Source organism: Triturus cristatus, chromosome 3_2 (genome assembly GCF_964204655.1).
Source record: "Triturus cristatus chromosome 3_2, aTriCri1.1, whole genome shotgun sequence".
Classification (NCBI taxonomy): Eukaryota; Metazoa; Chordata; class Amphibia; order Caudata; family Salamandridae; genus Triturus; species Triturus cristatus.
The window spans coordinates 147430395-147455277 of record NC_140584.1 but is presented as its reverse complement, the minus strand read 5'-3'; the positions used below and the strand labels follow the sequence as shown (position 1 = coordinate 147455277).

The window sequence follows — 24883 nt, the reverse complement described above, 5'->3', positions numbered from 1 at the left end:
ATGCGTTGTAATGGTATGCATTGTAATGGTATGCGTTGTAGTGACATGTGTTGTAATGACATGCGTTGTAGTGACATGCAATGTAATGGCTGCGTTGTAATGGCAGGCAATGTAAAGGATGTTGCAATGTAACGACTGCGTTTTAAAGGTAGTGCGATGTAATGACTGTGTTGTAAACGTTGCTTCCCACATCAGGGCATGGTAAATTCAATCCACAGCTATTGTGGTTGGCTGCTGGTACTCTATTAGAATGGCCCTGTTCTGATTGGTTGCCAGGGTGGTCAAACATATTGATGAAACAACAACAAACTGTTTGGCCACCATTTGAACCAATCAGAATAAGTTTCTGTTTTAGAAAAAGTACCAATCATAATATCTATGAGTAGCACAAACCTTCCGGGGCCACATATTGCAAAACTGTTCGGCAGCGCATTCCTGAACATAGGCTGTTTTCTGCATTGTAGCACAAAATGTCTTGTTTTGTCTATTCTGACTCTTGACCAAATGTTGGCAGTTTTTCAAACATGGTCACTCTTCACAGGGTTATTATTATTCTTTTTTAAAGGTGGAATTACACCAATTTCCTATTTCTGAAAACTGTTACCACATGGACTTCGTGGATTTTTTGTGAATTCCTGAAAAGTCCAATATTTTCTCTAAACTTAAAATTAATCCAACAGAAACACATGTGTAATATTTCGTGACTGAGGGTTTGGGACTTTTCATGATACACTTTCAATGTGTGCCATACAGCTGCCACACCGCATATCTTACAGTTCGAGCTGTCCCCACCGTAAACTTCGCAACGTCACACAATCATTTAATCACCTCCCCTAGCAGTGACAGCCATGAATTAATCAGGGCAGTAACTACATGCTCCTACACGACAGGGTGCTTGTAGGGCGTTGCATGCATACCAGCGGTTGTTTAACAATTGGCCGCAGCCTACAAATGAGCGGGAGGCCGCATTCAGAATTAATTGCAATCAGTGTGTAAGGGTGTCAGGAACCCACCATTGATTGTGTTCCAGAGAGTTCCATTAATCATCCTCAGAGAAAGTTTCCTGGCCAGTGCCCTTGACTGAAGGTGCTGGGGATGTGCAAACACATCTGGCCAGCTGCAGCCAATGGCTGCATGTTAATACTACGGGGGAAGGGGGGTCGTATGTGGGGAGTTTTCCCGGAGAAGGTGTATGCTTTTGTACATGCAATTTTGACATACATGCACATTTTGTATTATGTTTGCAGCTTTTTCATGAGATTGCTTCTCCCTGGGCCTATATTTGCGTCTAAGAGGCATGTCAAACCTTGGTCCGTGAGATTGGCAGCCACTCACTATGTAAATTATTCCCATTCAGATTTCTTTTTGTATAAACGCATTTCTTGCGTATATCCTGCAAATCAGTGCCTTTGCGCAATCACAATACCGAAGTCTGAATTGGGAGAAACAGACTTTACAAAGCGGGCTGAGCCACGCGTGCCATTTCCACGCATGCGTAACAACTTGCCTGAACCATGAATATGCCTTTATTACGCATTTGCGTGGTTAAGGCAGATAGCGGTCTAGTGTCCAGACGGGCAAGGAGAGGAACAGGAAGTGTTGGAACAGGAAACCCTGGATGCAGACAGGTGAGTGGGGCTAGGGCCAGGTTTGGGGGCGGGGGGAGTTTTCAGGGGTGGGGTCAGTTTTAGGGCTCAGGGCGGGGGGGGGGGAGGGGTCGGGTAGTCTTTTAAAGGGGAGCAGGATTTTAGGACTCATGGCGGGGAGTCCGGGTAATTTTAAGGGCTGGGGCCTTGTTTGTGGGGTTAGCTTTTAATGGTGGGGTTGATTTTAGGCCCCAGGGAGTGGGGGAGTCAGGGTAGTCTTTTTAAAGGGGAGCAGGGTTTTAGGGCTCTGGGCGGTGGGGGTCACGGTAGTTTTAAGGCCTGGGTTTGGGGGAGAGTTTTTAGGGCTAGGGGTCGGTTTTGGAGCTCAGGGCCAGGGGGGCTGGGTAGTTTTTTAAAAGGGGACAGGGTTTTAGTTCTCAGGGCAGGGAAGGGCAAGGGGTAGTTTTAAGGGTGGGGTAAGTTTTAGGACTCAGGGCAGGGGACAGGTTCTGACCTTTGCTTACCTTGTAGACAGCAGGCTGTCTGCCAAAATTGTAAATAACCCCAACATTTTACACTTACAAGTGCAAACACATTTTGCCTTTATTGCTATCACTGCAAGATGTTGACTGTGAGTGGTAGTGTGATATAACATCAGCCCATGCGTGTACCCCATGGTGAAGTGCCCATTTCTACAACACTTATTTCAAGTGACTGGCTATTTGTGGAAGCAAAATGTCACCTAGTAAATAGTGATACCACAGAATGTCTTTTTTTTACTAGGTGTTCCAGACGTTGGGATGGTGGGTAACACAGTGATGGCACACGTATGCCTTGTCCCTGTGCTCAGAATCAAAGAATATTGCATTTTCTATGCACAATTCCACAAGACATGAGATTTGTGCACTAATTCCAATCCAAATTTGAGTGCAAACTCTTGTTTGTGCCCAAATCATCACCGGGCACTTGAAATGAGGCTTTGGTAAGGAGGCCCTGAAGGGGCATACTTCTGCAGGCCTATCCACCCTCCTTCATGCAAGTCATCTTGGTAATTGACCTCCCAACAATATGGTCTGTATTGCAATGTTACTGACTTCTCTGGCTAGGTAGCATAACACTTTTAACTGGTTGTTGGTTGTCCTTTTGATGATCAGAGACACTGGTCTCCAAACAAAAGCTTGAGGAAACCACTGAAAGGGAAAAGTACGATGGAGCTTTGAAGTGGGCTAGACATGCAGCAAGAGTGTGCGAAAGATGGAAGGAAAAACGGAAGGGGGAAAAGGAAGCAATAGAGGGAGGCAATGGAAGATCTTAGAGAAAACTTAGCCTCAAAGACAACTGAAAGGCCAAACAAACCCACTACCAATACACCCGATTTTATTGAGCACAAGGAAACCACAATGAAAATTAAATGCAAATTAAACAACTTACTGTGCAGGCGTGCCTATAATGACACTGAACACAAATTCGATCACTCGCAAGGAGTACAGGAAAACAAGATTCACCTACCTAAAGATGAAAGAAGATCACCTCTGGGCAACAGCTCACGAAAATATAAAATCAAAGGACTGAAGAAGAATTTGGAGCTGGGTAAACAAGGGTGCCAGATCTGCCCAACCATCAACCTTAACAAATATTGCTCCTGCTGAATGGGAGGCTCACAGTGAAACACTCTACGTAGAGACCATTAGCAACAATCAGCTTGGCCACCACAGCTCCAGCCACATCAACCCTCAAGTAGGAGCAGAGCCCACCATTAAGATCACACCAACCCAAGTTGCATTTATCATTACAAAAATGCACCCAGGAGGGGCGCCCGGCCCAATTGGCATACCAACAAAGGTGCACAAAGCCTCAACGCATAAGTGGGCTGCACTTTTGGCCACCCTATTCAAGGCTAGGAGAATGGGAGGGCCTATTCCTGACTTCTGGCAAGGCTCTCTTCTTGTCCCTATCCACAAAAAAGGTTCTCGGTCTAGCCCCGATAACTACCGGAAGATCGCCCTCCTTGACGTCGTAGGGAAGGCCAATGCAAGCACTCTACTTCAAGAACTGACAACTTGGGTGGAAGACCGCAAACTGGTACCCTACATCCAAACTGGTTTCCAAATGGGCTGCCACATTGAAGACAATTTGATCTGTCTAACTCAAATGATGGAGGGCACACTCGCTACAAAAGGAAAGTCACTGTATCTGGGTTCATCAACTTCTGAACAGCTTTTGACAGCGTTGTTCGTCCCCAATTGTGGGAAAAATAAAAGAACTAGGGCTTTTCGCAATCCCTATTAAACGCTTTCATCGCTCTACACGCTGACACCTGGGTAAAAATAAGAGTTTCTTCTGGATGGTCAGCAACCAATAAAATCATGACCAACAGAGCCCTTTGGCCCCACTACTCTTCAATCTGTACCTAGCAGACATGCCCAAGTGGCTGCCTCTCTCTCAAGCATTTCCGTCAAAATCGCATCCACCAAAATTCAATCAATGCAATATGGAGATGACACGATTCTCCTCGATCAAACCCAGGGGGGCCTGCAAAGGCTCTTTGACTCATTGGCCTTGTATTGCAAAACAAATGCTTTAGATATCAACATTGCCAAAACAAAGGTGATAATAGTATCGCGTCAACGAGCAAGAAAGCGCTTCTGCTATATATCGAAGGAAAATCCATAGAGGTAGTGGCCGCATACAAGTTCTAGGGAGTCTGGATAGACCATAGAGGAAGATCGCCCCACATAATGCTGCAATGCAATTGTGGCTCGCTGCCTGGAGGGGGCCTTCTTAAGAACCAAGAAAGCCCTCCACTATCTGGATTTCTCGCCACTAATCCGTGTGATAGGTGCCAAACTTTTACCTACTTTAGCCTTTGGTGCGCTAACTTTTAAGGACAAAATGTTCACTTGGCTAGACAGAGCCCAATCAGCCTGCTTCCGCAGAGTGTTCCATCTACCCAACTTGACCTCTCACACCCAAATCCACATGGAGTTTAGCTTGTAATCTCAACATTGGATCATGAAAGCAAGATTTATTGCTTACTGTTTAAAAACCAAAGAGGCCCATGACCTCACATTAAAGAGTCACATGTGGCCCCTGCTAAATAACCTTAGAATCACTTGGAGTCATTTTTTAACTCACTGCTTGGATGCACCGGAAGCCCACGATATATGGTCTTGTTCGTTACCCATAGCTGTGGACGGAAAAGTGTTAACCAAACAAGCAACGATCTTGTCAGCGGAACATGATGCGCATGCATGAGAAATCTCTCCCATGGTATTTGAGCATCAAAACTCTACGGTCATAAAATCCTACCACACTATTTATCATCCCCCATGAAGCCATTAGTGAAACATCAATTAATGAGAATACGTTTTAGCCTAATCCCCCTGATGACGTATAAGTATGGCCAGAGATATAAGGAAGATACACCCTCTCAATGCCGTTTCTGTGGCAATGAGTAAGAAACTTTAACCCATGTTTTATGTATTTGCAAAACCCTGCGCCCCTTGCAAATGTTTTGGCTGCGTCCAAATTGGCGCACCCTCAATGTGCGGACATGCTAAGAGGCCGTGGAGGAGTGTATGAAGGGTGACTCTGCTAGGATGGCCGCCCGTTTTGTAAAATTTATGTTTGAATTCAAATCTATTTTGCCTGTAGATGATCGCTATGAATTTTACCCATGTCAGACACGAACTCTTTTTTAACAGTGAAAAAATTGTCTTTAACATCCTTTTGTAAGAATTGCAATGATTTTAATTAATTGTGCAATAAAAAATTATTTGTCAGCGGTAGGGTGATACAAGGATGGATGGATGGATGGATGGATGAATGGACAGACAGACGGACGGACGGACAGGCGGGCGGACAGACATACAGACAGACAGACAGACAGACATGGATGGGTGAACTGAGAGATGGATACAGGGAAGGCAGAATGCATGAAGGGCAGGACGGAGAGATTGATGGTAGAAAGATGGATGGAAATAGGGACGTAGAAAAGGACGGATGAAGTGAAGGATGGATAGATCGATGGAAAGACAGAGGAATGGATTGTAGGAGTAAAGTAAGGATGGATGGAGAGAACAATGGAAGGAGAGGAGGAAGGATGGCTGGATGGGCAGAAGAATGGATGGTTTGATGAGAACGGAAGTATAGATGGAGAGACAGAGGGATGAATGGATAGATGGGTGGATGACGAGAAGGAAGGATGGCTGGATGAAGGGAAGGAAGCAATGAAGAATGGGTGAATCCATTAAGAATGAAGATATAAAAGACACCATTTGGCCACACTGTTTTCAGAAAGCCTACGTAGAAGCAACCAAAAGGCGACCTGACTCGCTTGACTCACTTGTTCACTCAGTGCCATTGGGATATGGTTGAAATTGGGGTGTACTTTATTTTTCTGGCTACGCCCGTGTGTGTGTCCTTTTGGAAACTGTACTCAGGAGTCTTATAGTAACTCATAGTAGCGAGCATATCACTTTGAATAGTTTCCATAACTAGTGAAAGCTTGGTTGTATGCAGAATTCCCACCCAGCTGAACTGACTCCATGTCTTGTACGGCGACTTCCATCCAACCCTGGTTTTTCATCCAAAAGTAGTATGCCTGGTAGAATTTGTAGTCCCAAACTTATAGTGGGGAAATTGAAACTTGTATTAACAGTATAAACGTGCAATTACCTGAAAAGCCTGTTGACCTAATTTTTTTTGAATTACCTGAACACCTACATTTTAGCAAACAAATTGAATTATTTACAATGACAAATTCAAAAATTGCACTTCAGGAACATGAATTTACACTTGTAAGCTGAGTTACTGAGTGATAATATTACATTGCTATGGTATAATATATCACGTGGTGTTAATCTGCTCCCAGCAGCAGTGTGTGGGTGTTCAATAGGGGAATACTTTGACTAATAAGTGAGTTTTTGGGTATTCACAAAGTTTTGCTCGTCACATTGCCATCCCAGATGTAAATATGGACTAAATCTGCCTCCTGAGCAGGTACAGGGAGGGAACACATTAACAATTGGTGGGGTGGTGGTGGAATGGGACTTTACACAGAGAACATATTTTACTCTTGAAGAAAAGGGGGGGAAGGTTGGCAAGTGCAAATGCACTTTTTCTAAGAGTTGACACATCTGTAAATAGACAGGATGAACATTTTCGAGCACGTAAACGATTACGAATGTAAGTACTGCGACCATCATGTTTTGAAATTTCCCAAAAGAAAAATGCATTTCTACTCTAAACACAGCTGTATACCTACAGATGTGTATACACTAATGTTTTCGAGTTGAACCAAGGGATTGGTGCAAAAATATGGACCAGGTGGGCGTTTTAAAAAAACAGACTGTTTGCAGAAGAGCTACGTTTTATAAAAGTAGCAGGATAGTAAACAATAAAGAGAGAAATGTGGAGGAGGAGGGAATATAGTTATCTTAGGAGTGTGACGTGGAATGCAAATTAACTTTCTGCGGGGCATATTTACAAGGGTTTATCTCCGCTTTTTTGGCTTAAAAAGCCAAAAAAGCGGAGATAAAACTATCACCCTATTTACAAGAGGGCGCTAACATGCATAATCGCATGTTAGCACCCTTTTTACCCAATGCCTCCCTTTGCATCTCTTATGAGATGCAAAGTGGGCGTCACTGGACGTGCCCCAGATGGACAACCTTGTAAATATCGCTGATGTTCACATCGCAATATTTACAAGGCTGCCCCAGCATTTTAGCACACGTTAATTTTTGGAGAAAACAGATGTTGTCTCCAAAAACTAACGTCTGCTAAAATGCAGACTTACCTATCCCCAACATTGGGGTGGATTATGCTGATACGACCCTGTGGGTCGTATCAGCAAGGTGATCGCCGTTTTGCAGGGAACATCGCTGGAAAACCAGCGATGTTCCCTGCAAAAGGGCGATAACCTCGCTATCTCTGGAATTTTTATCGCCCTGGAGTAACGCGTTGTTAATATTGTGCTACCAGGGAGATAAATTCCAGAGACAGTCTGTGATAATATATTTATAGCAAAGCACGGCCAGCGATAATATGCCCCCAAATTCGTAAAGCGTTGGATGGACCGTCCACATATTTTTGCAAATTACAGGTTCACGAGAAGAGTATATTCACGTTAAGAAGTAGTGTGTCAATCAGTTTAAGATCATCGCGAAGATAGCTAAATTTTATATCAAACCATATTCGTTTTATATTTAAAGTGGCGACATTCACAGGCACCCCGCATTGTAATATGAATTAAAACTCCAGCCCTGCGCCAGCAGAATCCCAGAGAAAATCAAACACATGCACACCGAATGACGTCAGCGCCATTCATAGAACACCTTCCCTGTTGCTGCTCACCGAAGTCATTCAGTAGCGCTAAACCTTCTGCAGATATTTTCCACCACCTTCTACCTGTTGGCAACTGTCCTGAAAAAGTGTTTTAAAAAAGTTGTGGAAATAGTGCATTCAATTCAGGCACAAAAAAATGCTTGCCCACGTTGTCTGTCATGTTTTTTGCACACAAGTAGGAATCAGGCACATGACTTTAAGCGCAAATGTTATCAGCGCTGCAGTGTTTAGGAGCCCACATATTACACCAGAGTCTAAAAAAAACGTTGAGAAAACAGCGAGAACCGCCGGAACGTCGCTTCTTGTGACTTTCCATGGCGCAGGAGCCTGCTCCATATTTAGGTGGCAACACTAAGCCACTTTTTTTGGCTTAATTCTGCTTCGTAAATATCGTTCATTTAATGTAGTTTTCTGCATTAAAGGGGCGTCCAATGTGTGTTTCTGGGGGTGTTCCCAGCAATATCCATGGCTTTTTGACACTGTCCCAGATTTACGAGAAATCGTAAATCTGAGGCAGCGCCAAAACCATATGCTTCCCCAGGGGAGGCGTAAGGGAGGCACAACGACGACAAATATCTTTATTTCTCCTCATTTTTCCTTTTTTTTTTTGCATAAAGAGGAAAAAGCCTCTTGTGATTGTGTTTTTGCAGGACTGTTTCCCTTCCTGCACAATAATAATCATCCCTGCAATGCAGACACCCTTGCTCCATAGTGCAAAGGTGCCTGCATTGGCACACAGCAACCATTGGATGCCGGCGCAGGGGAAAAGGACAGGAATGCACCATATCTGATAAATGCTTTCCTGCCCTTTTTTGCCGTAGGGCAGCGCCGCAGGAAAGCTTGCGGCGCTGCCCTACGGCAAAACCTCATAAACGAGGCCCGAGGTGTTTTGTTTGACATTAATATTCAAATCTCATTTTCAATTGTTTAGATATCCTTTGTTATCAAGCAGACTACTCCAGCAGAGATAGCTTCTGTTTTTCAATATGTTTTGTACATTGAATTGTAAGATGCTAAGGTATGAAAGAGAGCTAAAAAATACTGACATCTCCTTGGACAACTTCTTTTTATTGCCACCCTCCATCTTTGGCGGGCGCTAACACTCAGCACTCTTTTTATCGCTCTCCATTTCCCCGTTTCTTCAAGTTGCCAACTCAACCTAAAAGAAAACCCAAAGGACTGTTCACACGAGAACATGAATAGAAGTATGAGTTTGAAAGCCAGAAATATTTCCAACAAAAATCAAAAGTCAAAAAAGAAGTGAAAGGTGATAGATTAACAAACCTCGCTACTTTTTGAGACCTCCTCACTTACTGGTTAGGTGCGTAAGACCTGGCCGAGTCAGTTGCCAGTCAATTAGGTAACACTCAGTGCTCCATGTCACTCTTAACCAAAGCTCTATTCGTCTATTAATATTAAGGCAATTGTTGGAGACCCGGAAACGGCGTACCTCGATTCTTTTCAAATCCATGCAGCGGCAGGTCCTCCAATAAGTTGGAGGAGCGCCGCCCCACTGCAATTTGAGCTGTGGAAAAAGGAAAAATAATATGATAATAACACTATGGTATTAGCATTTTATTTTTCCGTTGTCAGGCAGGTTTTTGGGGCTGTTGTCACAGCCAGCAGGGGAGGAGTGGTTGGGGCACTTAAGTGCGCATGGCGGTTTGGCCGGCCAACTTGAGCCGGCCAAACAGTCATACGCACTTTGCATGTTCCCCACCAGGCTGTAATACACAGCCTGGTGAGGATCATGCACAGGCTCATTGTCCCCATCTGAGTGCTGAACCATGGCGCTCAGGCAAAACACAATGCTGCATTGCAGCTTTGTGATTGGCTTAGGGGAGCCTGTGTGTGCCTCCTGCTCCAAGCAGGAACAGAAGAGGATGATGGGAGGCAAGGCAGCGGTCCGGCAGCAAGGTAAGTAACCTTTTTATGTATTTTTCTATTCCCACCCACCCTTGCTACTCGGTGTCGGGGGCGCAGATCCATTGGCCCCTTTCAACCATATACATTGCTTGCCTGGCACTCTTTTGTGATCTTTCATACTCTTCAGAAGCCTATAAATCACCCTTATCAGTTACCAGCTCGGGCCTGAATTACTTATCGGGTGCATTGTTCCTGTTTGCACCACGGCACACTGTTAACTAGGTGTGTGACAAAAAACTGTGCTCTCCTCAGCGCAGACAATAACAGTTTATGTCTGTGCTGAGGAGTGTGTGTTACTGAAAGTAAGGGATGTTGCTTTGAGCTATGGCTCCATCCTTTTCTAAGGCAGACCAGCCTCTGTTTGAAGTGACAATTCTGAAGTGACATCACAATTCTGCCAGATGTAGAGTGACACTACAACCACGTTCATGGGAATGCCAGAAGGGGTCTCTCTCATTGCTACGCTCCCCTCCCTGGTGGTGCACTGGAGGAGAGTGGTGTACTCACTGTGCACCTCCTCTATGCTAGTGTGAGTCCTAACAGATCCTTTGCCTCTCTGCCCATGTCTGTAATCCTGCCTGGATGGAAAGGGAAAGTGGTCCCTCATTTGGATTGGTCGGCACCTCCATGCAAACGAGGGTAGACCCCTTGTCATCATGCTCGTGCAAAATATGCACAAGCATCTCTGTTCCCTTCTATAATCCCAAAGATCCCTGGGGGCACAAGAAGAGGATCAAATGGCAGTTGCGCCCCAAAGCACTTTCTGCGATACACCGCCACAGTGCTGGAATTGGAAAAAATTTACCCCAGGAACCCATAAATTGGGTATTTATGATTCGGCAGAGGCAAAAGAGATTAGTCATGTAAGGTAGAGCTTGAAAAGCAGAGTTTCGCACTCAATTTATATATTTATTTTTCAAACATATGCTGAAAAACTGGCAACAAGGTCAAATGTGACAGCAAATTTGTTCTAGCACATTTAATTAGTCACAAAGAGGCTACATTTTACATTGGAATGTTGGGGGCTCCACTGAAGACAATGAAGTTGTTCGGGGCTTACAATGGCTGGTATTGGCCTTCTGCTCCAACATTTTAATGTTTGCCTTTCTATTTCTCCCTTTTTAATTTAGAACACTCTATCCAGTGTGGATTTAATATTCTACCAGCCTTATAGCCCTTCAGCCTCAGGCTATACTGGTTGTTAAAGGCCCTCCTCGTTATAGGCCCTTGCCTGTGTCTTGGGCCTATAACTTGGATTTAGGGCCTTTAACAACCAATATAGCCCTCACCATTAGGCTGTAAGGCTATAGTATGTTACAGGGTTGAGACATCTGCTGCAGAGATCCATGTGTGGCCAGCAATTTTTAGGGCATTCTAATAGCAGTAAGAAGATTCTGGTAAGTAATGCAGCTCTGTTAGAGTTTTGTGTTTTGTCTAATCACAGTTTTAGCTCATAAAGTAGCATAGAGAGGTAATGCGCCTGCTGCAAAATACATTGTGCAATTTGGAGATAACACATTTGTATTTTATGTAGATAGGTAAGTGGGCCTCTGCTTTTGACACTGAGATCATTTTGTTACTTCCAGTTTATAAGTTGCCCTCCTTGTAATATAGCACAGTGATCTATTTACAGGCATCGAGGAGCTGCATACAAACTGTACATCATGATCTTAAGGCATCATTGTTGTTTTTTCAATCTGTTGTTCTAAGAAGTAATAACATCTTGTGAGTACAGACAACTGCAATGACTGTGTAAGTTGTATATCCTGACATTGTGGTTCTCACGATCGTTCACTCTTAAGATATAATGTCTACAAGTATGAAAAATATGTATTTCCTACACCTCATAACCCTCATTGTCGTAAGTAATATTTCCTGTAAATTGATCTTCACCCTTGTTTTATTTGTCGTGTCTCTGTTAGTGATGTAAAGCTCTAAGATACTCTATACTGGGATACGTTGCGCTGCAAACAAACTAAATTAAAAATAAATTAGTAGGCGTCATTTAACCCCTTCGCCGCGGCACGAATTCCGCCGCGGCGCTGGGGGTTTTTGGGGGCAGTGCGGCGCCGCTGTGCTCATGACGGAACCACTCCGTCATGAGTCACGGGCGAGCTGTGCTCATGACGGAGTGGTTCCGTCACGACTCCGTCCACTGCGCTAATCGCCCGCACAGGCGGGGAATTAGCGCCGCGTGGGAGGAGCGGCCGCCAACGGCCGCAGCATGACGGAACCACTCCGTCATGAGCACACGGCGCCCGTGGCTCATGACGGAGTGGTTCCGTCATGAGCACGGAACGGGTTAAATCCTTGTTAGTGTAATTACTCATACACCCATAAATCTTGCATTCTTACAGTGCATGCACATGTCTTGTACAAAGTCAAACACCTGCCTCCAAGCCATAGTTTCTCTCAAGTGCTTGTGAAGAGATCAGCTGTGTGCCTTTGTTTGCATCCAATGCAAAGGTATCTAGGTGTTCAGCTCCAGGCGGCTGCCCAGGATGACACTTGAACAAAAGAAGAGCTGATGGCCCTTTAAAGCAGGCATTTGTTTTAGCCAGGCTGAAAGTGAAAAACAGAAAGCCCCTGCAGCCTGCTGGCTGCTGCATGGTTCGGAATGCAGACAACAGGCAGGCACTGCTGCATTGTGACCCAGTGTCGCAAAATGACACCAGGACACATTCAGCATATTTCCCTGGGTCAACCGGATCACAGATACGGCCCAGAAATAGCTGCTGGAGCCGGGACTGCTTTCCAGCAGCACTGCGGCCCCAGTTGTTTTCTCACTGTCTTGGCCGGGGCTTTATGACCAGCTGAATATTACCCAGGAATCCTCGCGAGACCTGGGAGAGGCATACCGTGATTGTGCTAGGACACACCTTGTGAACCATGCATCTCCTTCTCAGGCATACTCTCTTAAACTCACTTATTGTTCACAGACTAAACGGCATGCTCCTTGACTCCTTCAATCAAGGCTCTATCATCAGCCTGGTATTTTCCTGCCAATCCCATTGGGGACATGAATGGCACCCTGACACCTTGGGACCCACCCCAGGGTACCATTCCAGTGGGACCCCCACAGCCCAACACATGGGTCCCTGCCTGACAGTCATCCGACATGACCCAAAATGATATCACCCTACTCCAGAAACATACTGCAGCCCTCCACCTTCCGGCTGGGCCATCGACAACTCTCCTGGGCCAAACATGGCATGAGATTGAATCTAACTCCATGTAGAGCTCTACCACAAAAACACGGATAAAAAAAAACATAGCTTGCTAATCGTTAATTGTCCGAGATCATATAAATTGCGTCTGAAAGACATGTTTCTAGACAGTAGAGCACGTCTGCTTGAGAAAGTAAGCCTGGTGTTCCTGGTGAATGCATGCAGTATACAGACATGTATGTAAACCAAAGAAATATATGAAAATAAAGATCTAATGGTCTTGTTATTGCAGTGATGCATAAAAGGAATTTTGTTTGTTATTTAGCATAGGTCTTTCCAGAAGAGGGGATGAGCGGAGTTTTGTGGGCCAAACTCTTGTCTTTGGAAGTCAGCGACAAGATTTTCGGTCCCGGCTTCCTTCTCCACCCACCTACTCCCGCTCCCTCCCACCCCCCTCCTCCCCCGGTCTAACCCTCTGATCCTGGGAAATATCAGTTTATTTGCTTTACCCCCAGTTATCTTACCTATCAAGGTTATACGTTCCTAGAATCAGGCCGGACAGCAGAATAACGCGCTATATACAAACAGGAAGTGTTATGAGCTCTGGAAGGTCGCAGGTATAGTGGCAGCAAAACATGACCGTTTGCATTTTCAGAAAGGTGATTCCTAGCCAGTTTCTTTTCAATTTAACTAATCAGAGTTTTACAATCGTCGGCCTGAAAACCACCTCTCCACAGCAGTCACTCCCCCACCCTCATTAGCAGTAAACAGGGACCCGGGGGAGTTTCTGTGCCTACCTGTGCCCTGTAGACCCAGACTGGCGGCGAGCAGCATGGTGGCAGCTGTCCAAAGGCTGCAGGCTCCCATCCTCGCCCCTTTCTCCAAGCTGCACTTGAGAGAGACTGCACACGGAGCGAACTATATTATTGAATGATGTCTGTGCTCTCTCGTTCACTCTCCCCACCCTCTGTCCCTCCTCCCACCTGCTCCCCCTCCCTGCATTCCCCACTCTTCATATTTCTCGATTCATTCCTGCTCTTTTTTCCTCAACTTAATCACTCCACTTTTTCCTCTCACCGTAAAACTGCTCTCCTTCTCTCATATTTTCACTTCTCTCTTCCTCCCCTCTCTCCCCTCTTCCACTGCTACTTTACACTCAACCCCACTGCTCCCCTTTATCTTCTCCCTCGCCTACTTCTCAGCATCCACCCTTCTCTATTTCTCACTGTTCTGCTTGTCCGCTGTCTCTCCTCATCCATTTCCCCCTCTTCTCCTCTGTCTTCTTCAGTCTGTCCTCCTCCACTGTTCCCCTTTACCCCCTGTCTCTCCCCTTACACTGCTCCCACTTCTCCTCTGTCTCTCCTCTTGTACTGCTCCCCTTCTCCTGTCTCCCTTCTTGCACAGCTCCCACTTCTTCTCTGTCTCTACTCCTGCACTTCTCCTCCATTCTCCTCAGTTTTTCCTCTTTTGCTGCTCCTCCCTTCTCCTTTGTTTCTCCTCTTGTACTTCTACTCCCTTCTCCGGTGTCGCCCCTCTTGCCCTGCTCCTTCTTCCCCTCTGTATCTCCTCTTTCACTGCTCCTCCTTCTCCTCTGTCTCTTCTCTTGCACTTCCCCTCTCCTATTTCTCTCCTCTTGCACTGCTCCCCCCTCCTCTGCTTCCCCTCTTCCCCAACTCCCCCTTCCCCTCTGTCTCTCATATTGCACTGCTCCCCCTTCTCCTCTACCTCTCCTCTTTCACTGCCCCCCTTCTCTTCTGTCTCTCCTCTTCTGATGTTCCTCCCTTCTCTGTCTCTTCTCTTGTACAGCTCCCCCTTCCCCTCTATCTTTCCTCTTTTGCTGCTCCCCTTCTCCTCTATCTCCCCTTTTGCACTGCCCCCCCTTCTCCTCTGTCTCTCCTCTTTTGCCGCTCCCCCGTCTCCTCTATCTCTGCCTCTTATCCTCTGCCTCTCAGCGTGTACTCCTCCTCCCTTCTCCTGTGTCTCTCCTCTTTCACTGCTCCCCCTTCTCCTCTTTTGCCGCTCCTCCCTTCTCTGTCTCTTCTCTTGTACTGCTCTCCCTTCTCCTCTGTCTCCTCTCTGGCGGTGCTCCCCATCTCCTCTGTCACCTCTCTTTCCCTGTTCCCCCTTCTCCTCTGTCTCCCCTCTTGCCCCTCTTGCCCCTCTTGCCCTGCTCTCCCTTCTCCTCTGTCTCTCTTCTAGTACAGCTTCCCCTTCTCCTCTATCTGTTCCATTGCCCTGCTCCACCTTCTCCTGTCTCTCCTCTTGTACTGCTCCCCATTCTCCTGTCTCTCTTCTTGTACAGCTCCCACCTCTTTTCTGTCTCTACACTTGTACTTCTCCTCCCTTCTCCTCTGTTTCTCCTATTTTGCTGCTCCTCCCTTCTCCTCTGTCTCTCCTCTTGTACTTCGCCTCCCTTCTCCTGTGTCTCTCTTCTTGTTTTGCTCCCTCTTTTCCTCTGCCTCTCTTCTTGTACTCCTCCTCCATTCTCCTCTGTCTCCCCTCTTGCCCTGCTCCCTCTTCCCCTGTCTCTCCTCTTTCCATGCTTCCCCTTCTCCTCTGTCTCTCCTCTTGCACTGCCTCCCTCTCCTATGTCTCTTCTCTTACTATGCCCCCTCCTCTGTCTTCCCTCTTGCCCTGCTCCCCCTTTCCCTCTGTCTGTCATCTTCACTGCTCCCCCTTCTCCTCTGTCTCTCCTCTGTCACTGCTCCCCCTTCTCCTCCGTCTCTCCTCTGTCACTGCTCCCCCTTCTCCTCTGTCTCTCCTCTTTCACTGCTCCCTCTTCTCCTCTGTCTCTCTTCTTTTGCCACTCCTCCCTTCTCTGTCTCTTCTCTTGTACAGCTCCTCCTTCCCCTTTGTCTTTCCTGTTTTGCTTCTCTGCCTTCTCTTCTTTCTCCCCTCTTGCATTGCTCCCCCTTCTCCTCTGTCTCTCCTCTTTTGCTGCTCCCCGTCTCCTCCATCTCTGCCTCTTCTCCTCTGCCACTCCGCTTGTACTCCTCCCTTCTCCTGTGTCTCGCCTCTTTCACTGCTCCCCCTTCTCCTGTCTCTCCTCTTTTGCCGTTCCTCCCTACTCTGTCTCTTCTCTTGTACTGCTCTCCCTTCTCCTCTGTCTCCTCTCTTGCACTGCTCCCCCTTCTCCTCTGTCTCCTCTTTTGCCCTGCTTCCCACTTCTCCTGTCTCTCCTCTTTTGCCGTTCCTCCCTACTCTGTCTCTTCTCTTGTACTGCTCTCCCTTCTCCTCTGTCTCCTCTCTTGCACTGCTCCCCCTTCTCCTCTGTCTCCTCTTTTGCCCTGCTTCCCCCTTCTCCTGTCTCTCCTCTTTTGCCGTTCCTCCCTACTCTGTCTCTTCTCTTGTACTGCTCTACCTTCTCCTATGTCTCCTCTCTTGCACTGCTTCCCCTTCTCCTCTGTCTCCTCTCTTGTCCTGCTCCCCCGTCTCCCCTGTCTCTCCTTTTGCACAGCTCCCCCTTCTCATCTATCTCTCCTCTTGCCCTGCTCGCCCTTCTCCTCTGTCTCTCCTCTTGTACAGCTCCCCTCCTCCTCTGCCTCTTCTCTTCCTCTGCTCCCCCTTCTCCTCTGTCTCCTCTCTTACCCTGCTCGCCCTTCTCCTCTGTCTCTTCTCTTGTACAGCTCCCCCTTCTCCTCTATCTCTCCTCTTGCACTGCTCCCCATCTCTCCTCTTGCACTTCTCCCCCTTCTCCTCTGTCTCTTCTCTTGTACAGCTCCCCTTTCTCATCTGCCTCTCCTCTTGCACTATTCCCCTCTCTCCTCCATCTCTTTTCTTGCACTTCGCCCCCTTCTCCTCTGTCTCCTCTCTTGCAGTGCTCACCCTTCTCCTCGGCCTCTCCTGTTGCACTGCTCCCCCTTCTCCTCTGTCTCCTCTCTTGCCCTGCTCGCCCTTCTCATCTGCCTCTCCTCTTGCACTATTCCCCCTTTCCTCCATCTCTTCTCTTTCACTTCTCCCCCTTCTCCTCCGTCTCCTCTCTTGCCCCGCTCCCCCTTCTTTTCAGCCTCTCCTGTTGCACTGCTCCCCCTTCTCCTCTGTCTCCTCTCTTGCCCTGCTCGCCCTTCTCCTCTGCCTCTACTGTTGCACTGCTCCCCCTTCTCCTCTGTCTCTCCTCTTGTACAGCTCCCCCTTCTCCTCTGTCTCCTCTCTTGCCCCCTCACCCTTCTCCTCTGTCTCCTCTCTTGCCCTGCTCGCCCTTCTCCTCTGTCTCCTCTCTTGCCGTGCTCACCCTTCTCCTCTGTCTCTCCTCTTGTACAGCTCCCCCTTCTCCTCTGTCTCCTCTCTTGCCCCGCTCACCCTTCTCCTCTGTCTCTCCTCTTGTACAGCTCCCCCTTCTCCTCTGTCTCCTCTCTTGCCCCGCTCACCCTTCTCCTCTGTCTCTCCTCTTGTACAGCTCCCCCTTCTCCCCTGTCTCTCCTCTTGTACAGCTCCCCCTTCTCCTCCATCTCTCCTCTTGTACAGCTCCCCCTTCTCCTCTGTCTCCTCTCGCACTGCTCCCCCTTCTCCTCTATCTCTCCTCTTGTACAGCTCCCCCTTCTCCTCAGTCTCCTCTCTTGCACTGCTCTCCCTTCTCTTCAGCCTCTCCTGTTGCACTGCTTCCCATTCTCCTCTGTCTCCTCTCTTGCCCCGCTCACCCTTCTCCTCTGTCTCTCCTCTTGTACAGCTCCCCCTTCTCCTCCGTCTCCTCTCTTGCCCCGCTCACCCTTCTCCTCTGTCTCTCCTCTTGTACAGCTCCCCCTTCTCCTCTGCCTCTCCTGTTGCACTGCCCCCCTTCTCCTCTGTCTCCTCTCTTGCCCCGCTCCCCCTTCTTTTCAGCCTCTCCTGTTGCACTGCTCCCCCTTCTCCTCTGTCTCCTCTCTTGCCCTGCTCGCCCTTCTCCTCTGCCTCTACTGTTGCACTGCTCCCCCTTCTCCTCTGTGTCTCCTCTTGTACAGCTCCCCCTTCTCCTCTGTCTCCTCTCTTGCCCTGCTCGCCCTTCTCCTCTGCCTCTACTGTTGCACTGCTCCCCCTTCTCCTCTGTCTCTCCTCTTGTACAGCTCCCCCTTCTCCTCTGTCTCCTCTCTTGCCCCCTCACCCTTCTCCTCTGTCTCCTCTCTTGCCCTGCTCGCCCTTCTCCTCTGTCTCCTCTCTTGCCGTGCTCACCCTTCTCCTCTGTCTCTCCTCTTGTACAGCTCCCCTTCTCCTCTGTCTCCTCTCTTGCCCCGCTCACCCTTCTCCTCTGTCTCTCCTCTTGTACAGCTCCCCCTTCTCCCCTGTCTCTCCTCTTGGACAGCTCCCCCTTCTCCTCTATCTCTCCTCTTGTACAGCTCCCCCTTCTCCTCTGTCTCCTCTCGCACTGCTCCCCCTTCTCCTCTATCTCTCCTCTTGTACAGCTCCCCCTTCTCCTCAGTCTCCTCTCTTGCACTGCTCTCCCTTCTCTTCAGCCTCTCCTGTTGCACTGCTTCCCCTTCTCCTCTGTCTCCTCTCTTGCCCCGCTCACCCTTCTCCTCTGTCTCTCCTCTTGTACAGCTCCCCCTTCTCCTCCGTCTCCTCTCTTGCCCCGCTCACCCTTCTCCTCTGCCTCTCCTGTTGCACTGCCCCCCTTCTCCTCTGTCTCCTCTCTTGCCCCGCTCACCCTTCTCCTCTGTCTCCTCTCTTGCCCTGCTCACCCTTCTCCTCTGTCTCCTCTCTTGCCCTGCTCCCCCTTCTCCTCTGTCTCCTCTCTTGCCCCGCTCCCCCTTCTCCTCTGTCTCTCCTCTTGTACAGCTCCCCCTTCTCCTCTGCCTCTCCTCTGGCATTGCTCCTCCCTTCTTTTCTCCAGTTTCACTGCTCCCACAATCCTCTGCTGCTTATGTTCTACTGACCGTCCTGTTCTCCTCTGTGCGTTTTCACCCTTCCTGACTCTTTATCAACGTTAAATTCATTTTCATTGTTTCATTTTTTCTCGTTTCCAAATACCGGAAATTGCTAAATGGATTCCTGTTATGTATGTGTTTACTCATTAATGTATTCAGTTACCTAGGGCCTTCTTCAGAGTTTTGCGGATGGGATGTCTCGTCTGCCATATTCCAAGTGTAGTATAGACTGTGGCTCTTGTAGTACAGCCGATGGGACATGCTTCACATTTTGATAGAGTAGCCCATCCCTGGATGTCTAAATAAGGTCCTTACTTATAGTTTAATACTCTGGGAACCGGCTCGACTCTGGGTGTCAAACCGTTGTATACCCTCTTAATTGGAGTTATGCAAACTGTGGACCCTGGTGGACTGTGTGGTGTTTTTCAGGTTTCCATAGGGGTTTAGAGCAGAGTTGCTTAGGCATACTGGAAAGAGAGGCGACTAAGGCCTATATTTGTGTGCTTTGCAGGCGGTGTTAGAGGGTACCAGCTGGCCAGTCAGGGTGACCCCTGTGCCCCACACAGACGGTCGCTCACCTCTCACTGCTGCTGCCCGTCGCCTGCTGCTGCCTGTCGCCTGCTGCTGCCTGTTGCCTGTCGCCCACCTGCTGGTACCGACCCCGCTCACGCCGCTCCCTCCTCACCTGCGCTGACCTCCGCTTCACGCCGCTCTCCTCCTGCTGCTGCTGGCCACTCTCCTCGCCTCCTCGCCGCCGCCGCTGCCCCGGTCACTCGCCTTCCTGGTTTCCCGCCGCTGAGCCCGCAGTCCCGCCTCTCCTCCCTGCCCATTGGCCACCCAGCCTCCCGCCTCCCAGCGGACCCTCCCTCCCGGCTCCTTACTTAAGGTGACCGCGGCGGGCTGGTCAGTGTGACCCCTGTGCCCCACACAGACGGTCGCTCACCTCTCACTGCTGCTGCCCGTCGCCTGCTGCTGCCTGTCGCCTGCTGCTGCCTGTTGCCTGTCGCCCACCTGCTGGTACCGACCCCGCTCACGCCGCTCCCTCCTCACCTGCGCTGACCTCCGCTTCACGCCGCTCTCCTCCTGCTGCTGCTGGCCACTCTCCTCGCCTCCTCGCCGCCGCCGCTGCCCCGGTCACTCGCCTTCCTGGTTTCCCGCCGCTGAGCCCGCAGTCCCGCCTCTCCTCCCTGCCCATTGGCCACCCAGCCTCCCGCCTCCCAGCGGACCCTCCCTCCCGGCTCCTTACTTAAGGTGACCGCGGCGGGCTGGTCAGTGTGACCCCTGTGCCCCACACAGACGGTCGCTCACCTCTCACTGCTGCTGCCCGTCGCCTGCTGCTGCCTGTCGCCTGCTGCTGCCTGTTGCCTGTCGCCCACCTGCTGGTACCGACCCCGCTCACGCCGCTCCCTCCTCACCTGCGCTGACCTCCGCTTCACGCCGCTCTCCTCCTGCTGCTGCTGGCCACTCTCCTCGCCTCCTCGCCGCCGCCGCTGCCCCGGTCACTCGCCTTCCTGGTTTCCCGCCGCTGAGCCCGCAGTCCCGCCTCTCCTCCCTGCCCATTGGCCACCCAGCCTCCCGCCTCCCAGCGGACCCTCCCTCCCGGCTCCTTACTTAAGGTGACCGCGGCGGGCTGGTCAGTGTGACCCCTGTGCCCCACACAGACGGTCGCTCACCTCTCACTGCTGCTGCCCGTCGCCTGCTGCTGCCTGTCGCCTGCTGCTGCCTGTTGCCTGTCGCCCACCTGCTGGTACCGACCCCGCTCACGCCGCTCCCTCCTCACCTGCGCTGACCTCCGCTTCACGCCGCTCTCCTCCTGCTGCTGCTGGCCACTCTCCTCGCCTCCTCGCCGCCGCCGCTGCCCCGGTCACTCGCCTTCCTGGTTTCCCGCCGCTGAGCCCGCAGTCCCGCCTCTCCTCCCTGCCCATTGGCCACCCAGCCTCCCGCCTCCCAGCGGACCCTCCCTCCCGGCTCCTTACTTAAGGTGACCGCGGTGGGCTGGTCAGTGTGACCCCTGTGCCCCACACAGACGGTCGCTCACCTCTCACTGCTGCTGCCCGTCGCCTGCTGCTGCCTGTCGCCTGCTGCTGCCTGTTGCCTGTCGCCCACCTGCTGGTACCGACCCCGCTCACGCCGCTCCCTCCTCACCTGCGCTGACCTCCGCTTCACGCCGCTCTCCTCCTGCTGCTGCTGGCCACTCTCCTCGCCTCCTCGCCGCCGCCGCTGCCCCGGTCACTCGCCTTCCTGGTTTCCCGCCGCTGAGCCCGCAGTCCCGCCTCTCCTCCCTGCCCATTGGCCACCCAGCCTCCCGCCTCCCAGCGGACCCTCCCTCCCGGCTCCTTACTTATGACGCCCCCCCAGCGACCGCGCAGCGGACGCGCGCAGCGGGAGCGCCGACTGAGCGCCGAAGGTGCGCCAAAGGTAAGCCCGTCTGCGCCCGTCCGCGCCTGGACCGCGCCCAGCGCCAGACCCCCTGGCCCCCGCGCCCGCCAGCCCCCCCGCAGGACCTACGACTTCGCTACGCTCATCGCACTCAAACCCGCCCGAGCCCCCGGATGCCACCGAGCGTCCCCGCGACGCACCCATGGACCCTTCGACTGCCGATCCTGCAACTTCTCCTGCCTCCGAACAAGCACCACGCCCACCAAGACGGACAACAGCAACCACCTCAAGTGCATCCTGATCAACACCCGTTCCATCCACAGACACGCCGTGGAACTCTGGAACCTCCTCGACACCGCATCTCCAGACGTCGCCTTCCTCACGGAAACCTGGATGAACGACTCCTCAGCCCCCGACATCGCCATAGCCATCCCGGACGGCTACAAGATCATCAGGAGGGATCGCAACAACCAGACCGGAGGGGGCATCGCCATCGTTCACAAAAGCACCATTCGCATCTCGACTGACTCCACCGACGCATTCAACACCGCCGAATACCTGCACTTCCAGATCCACACCGACCCCAAGACTACCCTCAGAGGCACCCTCATCTACAGACCCCCGGGACCACGCGCACAGTTCTGCGAAGACATCACGGACTTCATCAGCCCTCACGCCCTCCCCTCCACCGACTACATCCTCCTCGGAGACCTCAACTTCCACCTGGAGAACAACAACGACCGCAACACGACCACCCTGCTGGACAACCTCGCCAACCTCGGACTCCAGCAACTGGTCAACACCCCCACCCACTACGCCGGCCACACGCTCGACCCCCTCTTCTCATCCAGCAAGCACATCACCTTCAGCCACTGCACCGGACTCCACTGGACTGACCACAGCTGCGTCCACTTCAGCTTCAAGAAGAACACGGTCCACCACCACCCGAAGCAGGTTCCCCACAGAAACTGGAGCAAGATCACCGTCGACCAGCTCACCACCTCCCTCAGCCAGAACCCACCGGTCCGGACAACGGACCCTAACACAGCAGCCCTCGACCTCACGCAATGGCTGACCTCCTGTGCCAACGACCTCGCCCCACTGAAGAACCCACTCACCAGGCCCAGAAGCAAGAAGGCCCCCTGGTTCACCGATGAACTCAAGGACTCCAAGAAGGCCTGCCGCACCCTCGAGAAGGCCTGGCTCCTCGACAAGACCACCGACAACATGACCGCCCTCAAACTCGCCACCCGCAGACATCACCAGCTCATCCGCACCACCAAGAAGAAATCTTTGAAGGAACGACTGGACAAGAACGCCCATGACAGCAAGGAGCTCTTCAACATCGTCAAGGAGTTCTCCAACCCCAGCACCAGCAACAACGACATCACTCCCTCGCAGGACCTCTGCGACTCCCTCGCCTCGTACTTCCACCGCAAGATCGCCGACATCCACAACAGTTTTGGCGCTCCACCCCCGCACCCATCGACCGAACCTACGCACCCCGCCGCTATCCTCCAGACATGGACCAAAGTGACCCTCGAAGACACGACACGCATGATGAACACCATCCACTCCGGATCTCCGACCGACCCATGCCCCCACCATGTCTTCAACAAGGCCGCCTCTACCATCGCACCCCACCTCCGAGACATCATCAACGCCTCCTTCGACACAGCCACCTTCCCAGAGAGCTGGAAGCACGCCGAGCTCAGCGCACTACTGAAGAAACCAACTGCGGACCCGACCGACCTCAAGAACTTCCGCCCTATCTCGCTCCTTCCTTTCCCTGCCAAAGTCATCGAGAAGGTCGTCAACAAGCAGCTGGCCGCCTTCCTCGAGACGAACGGATCCCTCGACCCATCGCAATCCGGATTCAGAGCCAACCACAGCACAGAGACCGCCCTCATCGCAGCCACCGACGACATCCGAGCCCTGCTCGACAAAGGTGAAACAGCGGCACTCATCCTCCTTGACCTCTCCGCAGCATTTGACACTGTCTGCCACCGCACCCTAGTCCAACGCCTCAACGACACCGGCATCCAGGGGATTGCTCTGGAATGGATCATCTCATACCTCTCCGGCAGAACACAGAGAGTACGCCTCCCTCCGTTCCGCTCTGAGGCCACCGAAGTCATCTGCGGCGTCCCGCAAGGATCATCGCTCAGCCCCACTCTCTTCAACATCTACATGAAACCCCTCGCTGCCATCGCACGCCAACACAACCTCAACATCATCTCCTACGCCGATGACACCCAGCTGATTCTCTCCCTGACCAGAGACCCCGACACCGCCAAAGCCGACCTACACGAAGGGATGAAAGATGTCGCCGAATGGATGAACATCAGCCGCCTGAAGTTGAACACGGACAAGACAGAAGTCCTCATCCTGGGACCATCGCCCTCTGCATGGGACGACTCCTGGTGGCCCCCGGCCCTGGGCACCGCACCCAAGCCAACGGACCACGCACGCAACTTGGGCGTCATCCTGGACTCCTCCCTGTCGATGACCAGACAAGTCAACGCCGTCTCCTCATCTTGCTTCCACAACCTCCGCATGCTCCGCAAGATCTTCAGATGGATCCCGACTGAGACCAGGAAGACTGTCACCCAGGCCCTCGTCACCAGCAGACTAGACTACGGAAACACCCTCTACGCCGGTACAACAGCCAAGCTTCAGAAAAGACTTCAGCGTATCCAGAACGCCTCCGCCCGTCTCATCCTGGACGCCCCCCGACGCAGCCACATCTCGAACCACCTAAGAGACCTGCACTGGCTCCCTGTCAACAAGAGGATCACGTTCAGACTCCTCACCCACGCACACAAATCCCTCCACGACCTGGGCCCAAGGTACCTCAACGACCGCCTGACCTTCTACACGCCCACCCGACAGCTACGATCCGCGTACCTCGCCCTCGCCGTCGTCCCTCGCATCCAGAGAGCCACCGCCGGAGGAAGATCCTTCTCCTACCTGGCGGCTAAGACATGGAACTCCCTGCCCGTCCACCTGCGGCTGACCCAGGACCACCTCGCCTTCAGGAAACAGCTTAAGACCTGGCTGTTCGAGCAGTAGCAGACCCCCTCCCCCAGCGCCTTGAGACCCTTCCGGGTGAGTAGTGCGCGTTATAAATTCCTTGATTGATTGATTGATTGACTGGAGTGGCGTTGGGGATTTGTTGAAGAGGTCAGAGAGAGTGACCAATGCAGCAGCGAGCTGTAGAGATGTGAGGGAATGGTGCCTTAGAGGGCGGTGGGCCCTCAGTGAATAGGGGTGGTGTGAGGGGCGGTGCTTTAGAAGGCTACGGTCCCTCAGTGAATAGTGGTGGTGGGAGGGGCGGTGCCTTAGAAGGCTGTGGGCCCTCAGTGAATAGGGGTGGTGCTATAGAAGGCTACGGTCCCTCAGTGAATAGTGGTGGTGGGAGGGGCGGTGCCTTAGAAGGCTGTGGGCCCTCAGGGAATAGTGGTGGTGTGAGGGGCGGTGCTATAGAAGGCTACGGTCCCTCAGTGAATAGTGGTGGTGGGAGGGGCGGTGCCATAGAAAGCTACGGTCCCTCAGTGAATAGTGGTGGTGGGAGGGGTGGTGCTATAGAAGGCTACGGTCCCTCAGTGAATAGTGGTGGTGGGAGGGGCGGTGCCATAGA

At 51.3% G+C, this 24883-nt stretch overlaps 1 protein-coding gene across 1 annotated transcript in view; it reads right to left on the bottom strand.

Annotated features, from left to right (window-relative positions):
• LOC146856907 (5-hydroxytryptamine receptor 3A-like) overlaps window positions 1-13938 on the bottom strand; it is a 131689-nt gene extending 117751 nt beyond the window's left edge. The window contains exon 1 of the mRNA XM_085646779.1: window positions 13825-13938. Coding sequence (XP_085502905.1) covers window positions 13825-13894 — 70 coding nt within the window. The 5' untranslated portion in view covers window positions 13895-13938. The remainder of the gene's footprint in view (window positions 1-13824) is intronic.
• Window positions 13939-24883: the final 10945 nt, after the last annotated feature.